The following is a 12,754-nucleotide window of genomic DNA, read 5'->3' as shown; positions in this document are numbered from 1 at the left end:
GCCCCTGTCCACCAGCTACTTCGGCCTGATCAAGCAGATGGTGAATGCATGTCCACAACTGGAAGTCATCAAGCGATCTGTTTGCACTGAGGGTGCCCGCCGGGCCTTTGCCCGTGCGAAGGTGCATTGGGGCAAGCTGGATGCGGAGAAGCTTGTGAAGGACGGGCCACCAGAGGGCAAGCCGCATCGCATTCCGGAGAAATATTATAATGGCGTTATGAAGGGCGCTCGCCTCGCGGCCGATGAATGTACCAAGGACATGATTTTAGAATGAATTCACTTTTGTCATGTTTGTAATTTAAAGACGAAGTTACTTGCGCTATGTAGTGCTTTTGTTATTTAAAATATTACCTTCTGTGCGGCTGTTTATAAAATTCTGAAAGTAGGCCAGTCGTCGGCTTCCGCCCTCATGTAACTAGTACTGGGGTGTTCGTGGAAAACCCGGACACTCTTTATCCAAATGTTTGGTCCCTTAAGGATGTGTCCAGCGCAGCGAACAAGGCAATCGGACTATGCAGCTTTATAACCTTCAGTTAGCCATAGAAATCTACAATTTTAAATTTCGGCAAAGCCCCTAGAATCCGGAAGACCGAATTGGGGCGCTATATACGCCTAAATCGGACGAAGCCGAATTATCGCCTAAAGCGGAAAAATCTTTAAGGATTTTAAGACCTCTCGAACAGCGACCAGCTCTCGCCACATCATGCCGCTCAGTTTTTGGCTTTCTCTACTGAGGTGCTCATCCAGAAGAACTGGGACACAATCGCAGTAGTTCTCCCTGCGCTACCTTAGCCGATATAACAGAACGTAAGGCACCAAAACAAGAGAGCCGGGCTATCCGAACTGTAGACCCAAGACATGATTCAGAGTTGATGCATATAATGCTATAAGTTCGGGGTGCCACACTGTTTAAAGTGTTCGGACTTGTCTTGCCATATTATGGGGCGCCATAAGAAGCCCCTGGCAAACTGAACGTACCAAAGTGTACGGATGCAATATCAAATGGACATTTGTAAGAAAAAAATGCCCAAGTAAGAGTAATAAGCTGACGCTATATATGATCTCCCATTGATGACTAATACGTTTAAGCGTATGTTTACAATGAATGCATTAAGCGGAGATAAATAGGATTATTTGACATACCCTATCTAGAGGCAGGCCACGTATAGATAGATAAAGCAGGTATAACGATCGTAAATAGATTCCACCTGGGTATTTCCTTCTGTGCGCAAAGCCTGTTGCCTCCTTGGTTTTCTCTCCTATGTAAGTCCGACAATCCGGCTCTTTTGGAGAGGCTACACTAAAGCAATGTCCTGAAAGGTAAAAGGAAAGGTTACGAAGCGTGTGGCGGCGATACCGCATTGTTGACTGAGCCACTGCTGCGCCTCCGCCTGTGCCCATGGTATTTTGAGTGCGTAACTGTGTACGCGTGGCACGAATGCTGCTTTGATGGGATTTGAGGGAGGCCGGACTGCTAGTCGTTCTCTTGGCATGCCTGGTGATCCTGTTGCGTGGTGTTCCGACCTCGCTTGACGGAGCTTGAGGTTATCGTCGCCGGATTGGTGGTTTGCCGGAGGAGGCCGCATTGTACTTCTGCCGCGAGGGCTACAGTATGCTCTTCTGTACGGAGAGAGTGGTCCATGTTTCCGTTGACTGTTATGACCCCGCGCGGGCCTAGCATCTTGAGCTTGAGGTATGCATAGTGTGGTACCGCATTGAATCTAGCAAATGCGGTTCGTCCGAGCAGTGCGTGGTAACCACTACGGAAAGGGACGATATCAAAGATTAACTCCTCGCTTCGGAAGTTGTCCGGAGATCCGAAGACCACTTCCAATGTTATAGAGCCCGTACAACGGGCCTCTACTCCAGGAATTACACCTTTAAAGGTGGTTTTGGTGGGCTTGATCCTTGAAGGATCGATGCCCATTTTGCGCACTGTGTCCTGGTAAAGCAGGTTCAGGCTGCTGCCGCCGTCCATAAGGACTCTCGTGAGGTGGAATCCGTCGATGATTGGGTCTAAGACCAATGCGGCTGAGCCGCCGTGATGGATACTAGTAGGGTGATCCCTATGATCAAAGGTGATTGGACAAGCTAGCCATGGGAATTTGGGGACGACTGGCTCCATCGCGTAGACGTCCCATAGTGCTCGCTTCCGTTCCCGCTTGGGGATGTGAGTGGCGTAGATCATGTTGATCATTTTCACCTGGGGGGAAATTTCTTCTGTCCCCCCGTGTTCGAACGCCGGGGCTCCTCATCATCGTCGCTGTGCAGCCCCTTGTCCTTGTTTTCGGCGTTTATTTTGCCGGCCCGTTTAAATACCCAGCAGTCTCTATTGGTGTGGTTGGCTGGCTTGTCCGGGGTGCCATGAATTTGGCACGAGCGCTCCAGTATACGGTCTAGACTGGACGGTCCCTGATTGTTTCTTTTGAATGGCTTCTTCCGCTGGCCGGATTTGGATCCGCTGAATCCGGCATTAACCGCCGTGTCTTCGGTGTTGTCGCCGTTGTTCCGTCGCTTGTGTCTGTTGCGCCGTAGCTTGCTTGTCACGGACAACTGACGTGCCAGAATGTGGTGTAGTGCTGCTGCGAGCCAACCAGCTATCCTCGCCCACACAAAAGCAGGTCATTAGTGTCGTGAGAGCTGCCATGGACTTGGGTTTCTCCTGGCCGAGGTGTCGGGCGAGCCACTCGTCACGGATATTATGCTTGAAGGCCGCCAGGGCTTCGGCATCCGGACAGTCAACTATTTGGTTCTTTTTAGTTAGGAACCGAGTCCAGAATTTCCTGGCGAATTTTCCGGGCTATTGAGTAATGTGGCTCAAGTCGTCGGCATCCGGAGGTCGCACATATGTGCCTTGAAAGTTGTCAAGAAATGTGTCTTTCAGGTTTTCCCAACTGCCAATGGATTTTGCGGGCAGGCTGTTTAGCCAGTGCCGGGCGGGTCCTTTGAGCTTAAGGGGAAGCTACTTGATGGCATGTAGATCGTCTCCGCGGGCCATGTGGATGTGGAGAAGGAAATCTTCGATCCATACCGCGGGGTCTGTTGTGCCATCGTATGATTCGATGTTTACGGGTTTGAACCCTTCTGGGAATTCATGATCCATTACTTCATCAGTGAAGCAGAGGGGGTGTGCGGCGCCTCTGTGCCGGGCTATGTCGCGACGCAGTCCGGCTGCGTCTGACTGGTTATGTTCGGCCCGGTCGAATTTGCTGTTAGTGTATCCAGTATGACGGTCATCGTCATGTGCTGCGGCACGCCCCCGTGATCTGTAGATCGATCTTGGTTGTCCTGCGGTGTTATCCAGTCTATCGCGCAGGTCCTGAGTATTGTCCCGGGCCGTTGTAAACTGGTGTGGGGTGCAGGCTGGTATTCGGGCTGATATGCCGTTTTATCCCGACCTCGAGGCGGCCGGTCAGCCGTGTGGCGCTCGAGTCCATATTCCTCGGCTGCCAGCACTTCTGTCCATCTATCTGTGAGCAGGTCTTGATCAGCTTGAAGCTATTGCTGCTTCTTCTTCAGGCTTCTCGCAGTGGCAATAAGCCGGCGCTTGAAGCGCTCCTGCTCCGCGGGGTCTTCGGGCACGCCGAACTCGTCGTCGCCGAGGCTAATCTCATCTTCGGAGGAAGGCATGTAGTTGTCTTCCTACGGATACCCGTCCGTCGCCTGTTCGTCTGGGCTGTCCTACCCATCTTCCTGCTCGGCCTGCTCGAAGGCGGGCTGATCGGGGTTGTATTCATCGTCGGCACCGTTCGGATTGTTTTCGTCTCCGGTGCCGGTATTGCCTTGGCGGGGCTTGGAGCGGCGCTGCCGACGCCCATGCTTTGTTTTCTTCTTGGAGGGGTTATCCTCCGTTGCCTCATCTCCATTGGTTTCTTTTGGAGTGTCCACCATATATATCGTATGAAGAGGTGGTCGTCCACCGCCCTGTGAGTGGTCGCTCCTGTACGTCTCCTGCATCGTCGTCCATACCATTGATATCTTTGAAGTCGAAGTCAAGCACGTCGGTTAAATCATCGACCATGGCAATGAAGTGGGTGGTGGGTGGGCAGCGGATTCCTTCGTCACCTGCTTCCCACTCAAGTCGGACATAGTTCGGCCCAAAGCCTCCTGACAAAGAGAGGGACTTCAATGAGTTCAGCATGTCGCCAAAGGGCAAGTGCTGAAAGATGTTCGCAGCGGTAAACTCCATTACCGGAGCCCAACCTGGCTTGGCTGGCTTGAGGGTATGCGGACCGGAACCAACAACCGGATACGAGTCCGGGGGCTCGTGGTTACAGGCCTCCACAGAGGTGAGACCTGTGTTCGGCTCTACCGCCGATGAGTATGCGGCCTGCGGGGCGGGGTCCAACCCTCCGTCCTTAGGCAACGCAACCTGCTCCGGATTTAGATCCAGGGCTACTGCTGGGGTGATGTCCCGAGCATGGTCCGACGGCAGGTCTAGGCCGTGCTCGTCCTGACTGTCTGGCGCTCCTGGCACAGGCCCTAATCCGTCGAAGATCAAGTCTCCGCAAATATCTGCCATGTAGTTCAAGTTTCCGAACCTGATCTGGTGGCCAGGGGCGTAGCTGTCGATCTGCTCCAGCTGACCAAGTGAATTGGCACGTAGTGCGAAGCCGCCGAACATGAAGATCTGTCCGGGGAGAAAAGTCTCGCCATGGACCGTGTTGTTGACGATTGAAGACGGCATCAAGCCTCGAAGCGACGACACAGGGGAACTCTCAATGAAAGCACCAATGTCGGTGTCAAAACCGGCGGATCTCGGGTAGGGGGTCCCGATCTGTGCGTCTTAGGCTGATGGTAACAGGAAGCAAGGGACACAATGTTTACCCAGGTTCGGGCCCTCTCGATGGAGGTAAAACCCTACTTCCTGCTTGATTAATATTGAAGATATGTGTAGTACAAGAGTAGATCTACCACGAGATCGTAGGGGCTAAACCCTAAGAGCTAGCCTATGATCATATGATTGTAATTGTGATCGGCCTTCTAAGGACCATCCTCTCCGGTTTATATAGACACCGGAGAGAGCTAGGGTTTACATGGAGTCGGTTACAAGGAAGGAAATATAATATCCGGATCGCCAAGCTTGTCTTCCACACAAAGGAGAGTCCCATCCGGACACGAGCCGAAGTCTTGAGTCTTGTATCTTCACGCTTCAATAGTCCGGATGATGTATACAGTCCGGCTGTCTGGATACCCCCTAATCCAGGACTCCCTCAGTGGCTTTTTCTTTGGTTAGCTTCACTTGGAGTTGATTATGAGACTCCTTGAGGTTAGCATGAGCACCCTTCAAGACCTTGTGGGCCTTGTCGAGTATATCAAATTCATCCTTGAGTCTGGCATGGTCAACGCCAAGTTTAGCCTTCTCGGAATTTAGCACACGAGATACAACAAGAGCATGATCAAGATCTTTGTTTAATTTAGCATGAGCATCGTTGTGTGACTCCTCAAGAGCCAAATGATGGCCACGCTCTTCCTCAGGAGCATTAGAGAGATCCGATATCTCATCGGCATAGTCACGACTATGACCTTCCATCTTAGAGATGGTTTCTTCATGAGCCTCGATCATGTCATTGGCTTCACCAAGTTGTTCCAAGAGAGTAACGAAGTGCTTCTTGGATTTGCCCTTGAGCTTACTCATAAAGGACTCAAATTCATTCACCTCCTCATTAGACCCCTCACTTTCATCAATGCCATCCGTCAAGGAGGGATTAGTAATGATGTTGGTTTTCATGTTAGGGGTTACCTTGTTGGTGGCTTTAGCCATGAGGCACTTGGCGGTGATGTTCTCGTTGGGTGAGTCGAAGAGGGACACCTGAGGAGTTGTGGCAATGGCAACGGAGGCCATGGCCATGGCTTCACTATCTTCATCATCATCATCCTCATGGTATTCTTCTTGAACCACCAACCCTCTAGTTCGAGTCTTCTTGGTGAAGTTGTTCTTGTTGGGGAAAGACTTGGCTTTGTCTTTTCGGATGAGCTTGCCACCATTGTCTTCTCTCTTCTCATAGGGGCACTCCGCAACAAAATGGCTCACATTGCCACAATTGTAACATGTTCTCACACGTTGCTTGCTCTTGAAGCTACTTGAGTTATTCTTGTTGAAGCTTTGCCTTGAGTTCTTCTTGCTCCAAAATTGCCTTGAAGCAAGAGCCATGTGTTCATGATAATCATACTTGGTATCTTCGGGATTCCTCTCATCCTCGTCCTCATCATCCTCTTCTTCCACACTAACCTTGGCGTTCAAGGCAAGGTTGGGCTTCTTTGCTCTTTGAGAGCGTAACGCCGCATTGTCGGCGGTCTTGTCCAAGATGCTCATCACCACAAACTCATCCAACACTTCACTTGAGGACAAGGAGTGGAAGTTCGGCCTTTGGCGAATGATTGAGGACATGGCCTTGTGGTAAGGCATCATTGCCTTGAGGAATTTGCGCTTGATCCAATTGTCATCCGTGTCCTTACTCCCATGATCTCGGAGTGCGACCGCGAGTTTAGTTACTCTCCGAAAGAGCTCACGAGGTTCTTCATCTTTTTTCATTGCAAACTCATCGGCTTCATCTTGCACCACTTCATAGTTGGAACGTTGAATGCTAGCGCTTCCCTTGTAGAGGGAAACAACACAATGCCATGCTTCTTTGGCCATGGCGAAGGGTCGAAGATGAGGGAGATCTTCAGGTGGAATTGCATCTTGGATGATGAAGAGAGCATTCTTATTGAATTGATTATCCGTGGCTTCTCTAGGGGTGAAGTTGCTTCGGTCATGCGGATAGAAACCTTCTTCAATGATTCTCCAAAGATTAGTATTCACATGATTTAAATGACGCTTGAAGCGATAAATCCAAGAATCAAAGTCCTCATTTTTCACAATCTTAGGAGGAGGGCCGGCATGATTTAAATGAGTAGAGGGAATCGGTCCTCCATAAATTGGAGGTTCCACATGGGCAAAGATGCCTGTCGTGGTGGGCGCATGGCAGATGCCAAGGGATGGCTAAAGAGAAGAGGAGGCTCGAGGGCGCTGGTGGGCTCCAGAGGCGAGATTGGCATGAGCGGGCGCGAGACGCCGGACATACCCAGGTTCGGGGCTCTCCGGAGAGATAACACCCCTAGTCCTGCCGAGTGTAGTTTGATGTGCGATAGTACAATGTTGCTCCTAGAGTTGTATGGGGGAGGAAGGAGGCTGGCCAAGGCTTAGGCTGCTCCTTATCTCTGGCGTTGCTGTCTTGGTGGCCAGTTCTGTGCTTACTCGCCTTTCTCTCCTTACATGCCCGTATGAGCGTGGGATCCTGGGGGGGTTTTATAGACCAACCCCCCAGGGGTACAATGGTAATTTTACAAGTCGGTGGGTCCGGGCAGTCGGCACCCGGGGACCCGGGCTGGGACCCGCTGAGGGCTTGTGGTTCGCCGGGTTCCCCTAGGTGCGGGCCCTGCGTGCCTAGGGGGACTGTGCGCCTTCTTGTCGATCGTCAGGGCGTGGCCGAGTCGAGTCGTGTACAGTGGCTCTCCGTCAGGTTGCCGCTTGCTGTCGTCAGCGGTGAGGGCGGGGGCACTGTAGCCACGCCAACCCTGGTCAGCGGGTAGGTGAGGGGCACTGTTGCCACGCTCCGGCTGACCAGAGGCATATGGGCAGGGCACTGTTGCCTTGGTCATCGTTGATTGAAGACTCGTCCCATTGTACGGCCTGGACGGGACGGGAGCTGACCCGTGGCTGGATTGCGGAGCACGCCACGGGTGGAGCTGGCTTGTCGAGGAAGCTTTAGTTGTGCCGGGTTCAGCTGTCTTGCGCTAGTTGTTGAGGCCGAGTCGACGCGTCTTGCCGGGTCGGAGAGTTCGGCCAGGTTGCGGGGCTTGGCCGGGTCGAGCGACCCGGTCAAGCGCATGCCGGCTCGAGGGGCGGTGCTAGCCCCTTTGTTTTTGAAAAGGATCCGGGTTCCGTTGCCGGCCCGAGGTTCATCCCCCCGACAGTAGTCCTCGAAGCTGTGAAGGTCCGCTGTCTTCGGATGAGTGGGCCTTCACAGTTTCCCCCTTTAAGCAAGGCGGATTCTGCGAGCGTCGGGTCTGGCAACACCCACTGTGTGCCGGTTTTCTCGGAAACTAGATCGCGGCATCCCGGCCATGGCGGGAACCGAGGAGTCCGTCGAATCATGGGACAATCCCTCGGGCTTCGCGCGGGCGCCCTATATATGTTCTCAGAAGAGCTTCATACGTATGCCCCTCCTTCAACGGCTTCTTCGGCCGGTACGGAGAGCCATGACGAGGGGCGGAGCATGGTTGCTAACCTAGGCTCTACCATCTTTGCCCCATGCTTAATGCCAAATTCTTATCAAGAAATGGCCTTTGATGTTAAGAACGTGTGTGTTAAACCATGAGTCCCAGTACATATTTTCGTTTGTTTTCCTTTCTTGGTAACTTCACCTTTTTTTGCCTTCCTGGAAAGGTTTTCTCATTCTTCTCCCACAACTTTTTCTGCTTTATTTGCTACTAGTAAATGTACCCATGCGTTGCTACGGGTTGATTGAACAATCCACAAATATAGTTTCCGTTCTCGTGATATCACTCAACCATTTAAATTTGTCCACTTTGATAGCTAAACGTCTTTGGCCTTAGTTCAAAAAATAATAATTCAATAAAACTTTACAAATGTAATTCAATAATGTTTTAATTTGGTCTGCTATTAGTTTGAACCTTTAATTTTGATTTTTGTTTTTATTAAATCTACGTACTATTTTAGACTCTTTTTTTTGTTTTGAAATGTACACCTTTCTTTATTTCTGCTCACTCTTTATATCCCACTCGCGTTATAATTTGTTCCGTACCTATCAAACACCTATCTCAAGCTCAAAACGTTTATACGGTTCATAACAAAAATTCAGAGCAGCAAGCAATAGGAACAAAGCATCAGTTTACACTTATATAACAATGTTATACTGCTACCACTTGGAATAAAGTGGGTAGCTATCTCAAAAACAATCAACAACTCAAAAAAACAATGTTATACTGCTACCTGCTAGCAAGCTGCGGCTATAGCAATTTCAGCAGCAGCAGGGCAAAAAAAGCGCACGTGCAATCAGCAGCAAAAAAAAAAACACGCGTGTAGGTGTAGCTTAGTAATCAGCGGCATCAGCAAAACACACAGAGCCACATCTTCTCATCTGCTCTCTCCCCTCCCCTCCTCACTACCGAGGCCCCCATTCCCTCTCCCTCTGGCTACCTTCCTTCCCGTGCTGGAGCTCAACGAATCTGTTGAGTACGACTCGACTTTGTCTATTCATTTTGTAAATGACCTCTGAAACCGCATGGATATGCACGACTAGCTTTACACACTGCCTGTGTTGAAGACATCAGTTTAGAACAACGAGCAAACGGAAGGTATAATTTTAACAAAAAAAGACTAGTAAAAACTAGTAGGACTGACATGTAGAGTGGGAAAGCTTCTTCTTTTTTTTGAACCGGGCATAACCCCTTTCCATTACTGCGACATAACGGAAATACAAATACAACCAAGTCCACAGAATGAGACGGGAGAGGGGAAAGCTTCTTCTGCAGGCCAATCTCGCTAAGAAGAAGACTGTGGCCTGGGCCTGGGAAAGTAGAGAAATATTAGGGGATAAGGTAGGGGCACCAGTTTTCATGTGGTTTGCTTATGTTGGGCAACATCGCCCAGGCCCGCAAGCGGCAACCACGCGATCCTTCCTAGTAACAACTACTGGCAATGCAATGCAATGCAATGTATTCATCAAATATTATATGAAGTATACGCACATTTTATGATGCAATAATGTAAATAACACTGGTAATGCAATACTGCCAAATTCAAATTAGGAGTACAGGAAAATAAGATATAACCACATGCAAAGAAGAATGTCCTCAACATTATTGCAACCCCATACGAGCGAGCATACAAAGTGTCCCGGTAAAACACTCAGATTAACTATTATAAACCTTAACCTTCACCAGGTTTGGTAGACGCAGTTCATTTCCCGCCATCACCCGCAGTTTGTTCCGCAGTTTGTTCCCCAAGCATCAGTGTGCCACGAGTAACTTCATTCATGGAAACAGAGAGTAAACAAATCAGCTCTTTGATAAGACAAATAGTAAATAGATCAAATTAGAGATGCTACAGAATGTAGTTGCATCTTCTACCAATTCAAACAGCAACGGGAAAAATCTTCATGTTAATTATCACACGCTAAGATATGATGCTAGAATAAAACAAGATACAAATTAGGGGGAGGAATCAGCACAAGTTAAGTTTCATTTTATTCACTGTTAAATATTAACGTTTACTCATTTCACTGCAAATAAAAAGAGTAAATTTCACTCGACTCGCTGCAAAAAGAATTAACCACCACTCCATTCACGTCCCTGTTAAATCAAGAGATCCAATATTCCCTAAATTATGGCAACGCAAAGCCAGAAATTTCATGGGAATGACCTTCTTGTGGCATCTCATTCCAATGGTTTGTTCTCGGGTGGACCCCAACCATATGTTCTCTACTGCAGTATCGCTTCTGACCAGTTCTGACATGACACTGGACAATTGTCATGTACCCTACTTGTAATTGAGAGTGAAGTTCAGTAGGTAAATAAACTCAAGTGTTTGATTGGTTTCTTGGAATAATGATACACTTGAGTCCCTACAACAATCTTCAAGCGAGGCGGAACTTAGGACATGACCGGCAAAAACACTACATAGTTGATTTCACATCAGTATATCACTACAATGTTAATTCTCCTCGGTTAGCATTCTAAGGAAATTCATTGTCACATTGAGCTCAGTAGTTAACAATTGCAAGTCCAGAGAACAATATTATGATTTGGCAAAAAAAACAAAAATCTTAGCGGTTGCAGCTTATACAAGTAATCACAGGACATGGAATTTGACGCTATATTATAATTACCTGGCATAGTTGTCCCATTCAGGCAGGTAGCTGGAGATGAGATCCTACAAGGAAAATAGTTGAGCGACAAGGCGGTGCTCCTTTCAGCTTCAATCTTAGCCATTGCTCGTACTTGCTTGTTGGCCACGTCAACAGCAAGAAGCCATGCCTTAGGGTGCCGGAATTTGACCCTGGTGATGAGGTAAACAACATTGCCTTGATCATTCAGGCTGAGAACAGGCTGACATGTCCAGAGATTTTGCAAGTTTCTCTCTGCAGCCTCAGTCTTACGCAGCATTCCGCAGTGAACCAATCCAGACCGCATTGCTGTGTCAATTCGGATGGCAGATGCATTGACAGTGAAGTCGATTATCCAATCGTCGGGATCGCCGGTGATGTTGCAGTTGGTATATGTGGTGAGTGCCCAGTCATCAATTCTGATATTGGGGCCCCTGGTTTCAGGGTCTTTACCAGGAAGACGATCACCAGAGACTTCCAACTCGACAAACTTGAGGCAATCCCCCAGGACAGCAACGCTTCGGTAAGGCTTTGGACAGCAACCAAGCGCATTGCCGCCATGGCTTCCCAGCCTTACGGGCAGCGGCACAAGGCGTACTTTGTCGTTGTCGTTGTCGTCACGGAGCACGTCGTAGAGCAGTATTCCGTGCCAGAGATCAACCCAGCCAACGAGTCCCCTGCTCCCGATGGTGATTACCGAGTTGGTATGATGCTGAAAGTGGCCATGGACATGGTCAGGGGGGAGCGGCATGGGGAAGGGTAGCTGCGGCGAGTCCACCAGCACCTTCTTGGAGGTCCAATACCAGTCCTCAGATTTGAAGAGGTAGAGCAGGAAATTGTAATATGAGGTTTGAGAGAGCACGGCGATGGTAAACTCGTCGCCGCGGGGGAGGACGGCAACCCCATTGTCGGTGAACAAGTGAGGGTGAGGGTGCGGGAGGAGCTTGAGCGACGGACCTGTGGAGCTAGCTGACTGGTAGATGAAGTAGTCGCTCACCTTCTGTGTGATGTTTATGGGTGGGGGGCTGCGGCCGATGGCGATGCGGAGGACAAAGAAGCAGTCCGCCGCGCAAAGGATCTTGGGTTCATGGAAGAAGACATGGCCGGGACGCATCCACTTGCAGTGCACGGAGAGACGGGAGGGGATCGGCGGGTGAGCAGGCCATAAGGAAACCACGATCTGACTGCCTGTATTAGTATACTCTTGGGCCGTGCTGTCGTTGGTGCTGTCGTTGGTGTCGTCGATGTACGCCCCGGAATCGACGAGGACGCAGCAGCCGGACGCCATGGATGGATGGCAATTTCTTTGGATTTCTCTTCTCTCTCTCTCTCCCTCTCTCTCTCCCTCTCTCAGGTCAAGGGTTGGGGACGGGTGGGGGTTTGAAGCAAGAACAAGGACGGGAGGCGGCGCATCAGTTGGTGGCCTCAAATCTAATCTATAAACAGCCGAATGGGCTAATGGCGCGACATGGGCTTGCAGCCTGCTAGAGCCGACCAAAGAATCAAGGAAGGATAAGCTAGCCAGCCCAACCCTTCATCACCTCTGGCTTTTTGGTTTTACGGGCTTTATACATTGTTAAGAAAAGTACTAGGAGGCATTGGAAAGCATCACGTTCTGTTCTGGCCATCCACAAAACAAGTCGGAGGAACATCGTACTGTTAATGTCGAAGCTCCTAGGTTAGCAAAATTTGCTAGAAACCTAACTCCGGGGCGTCATGTTTGTCTTGGCCAGCCACATGATCCAGTTTGTATCCCACCTTCTGTGGAATTTGATCAATAAAGTGCTTTCATTCCTAAAAAAAAAAAACAAGTCGGAGGAACATCTGGTTCCTCGAAAACCCTTGAGCCCGGAATATCCTAT

The 12,754-nt window shown here is 49.7% G+C and overlaps 1 protein-coding gene across 1 annotated transcript; it reads right to left on the bottom strand.

Annotated features, from left to right (window-relative positions):
- Window positions 1-9,757: 9,757 nt before the first annotated feature.
- Window positions 9,758-12,305, bottom strand: LOC119307143. Its single transcript, XM_037583241.1, has 2 exons — window positions 10,896-12,305; window positions 9,758-10,035 (listed from the first exon to the last, which is right to left on the bottom strand). The coding sequence occupies exons 1-2, from the start codon at window positions 12,178-12,180 to the stop codon at window positions 9,968-9,970; spliced, it is 1,353 nt and encodes a 450-aa protein (XP_037439138.1). The 5' UTR covers window positions 12,181-12,305; the 3' UTR covers window positions 9,758-9,967.
- Between the last annotated feature and the right edge of the window lie 449 nt (window positions 12,306-12,754).

The sequence above is a fragment of the Triticum dicoccoides genome, chromosome 5B (genome assembly GCF_002162155.2).
Source record: "Triticum dicoccoides isolate Atlit2015 ecotype Zavitan chromosome 5B, WEW_v2.0, whole genome shotgun sequence".
Taxonomy (NCBI): Eukaryota; Viridiplantae; Streptophyta; class Magnoliopsida; order Poales; family Poaceae; genus Triticum; species Triticum dicoccoides.
The sequence above is the reverse complement of the archived record's forward strand: the minus strand, read 5'-3'. Positions and strand labels throughout refer to the sequence as shown.

Excerpts from the sequence above, each read along its gene's own strand:
- LOC119307143 (XM_037583241.1), bottom strand. The coding sequence starts at position 12,180 with ATGGCGTCCGGCTGCTGCGTCCTCGTCGATTCCGGGGCGTACATCGAC. Across the intron at positions 10,036-10,895 it reads GAATGGGACAACTATGCCAG|TTACTCGTGGCACACTGATG; the intron begins GTAATTATAATA and ends CCATGAATGAAG.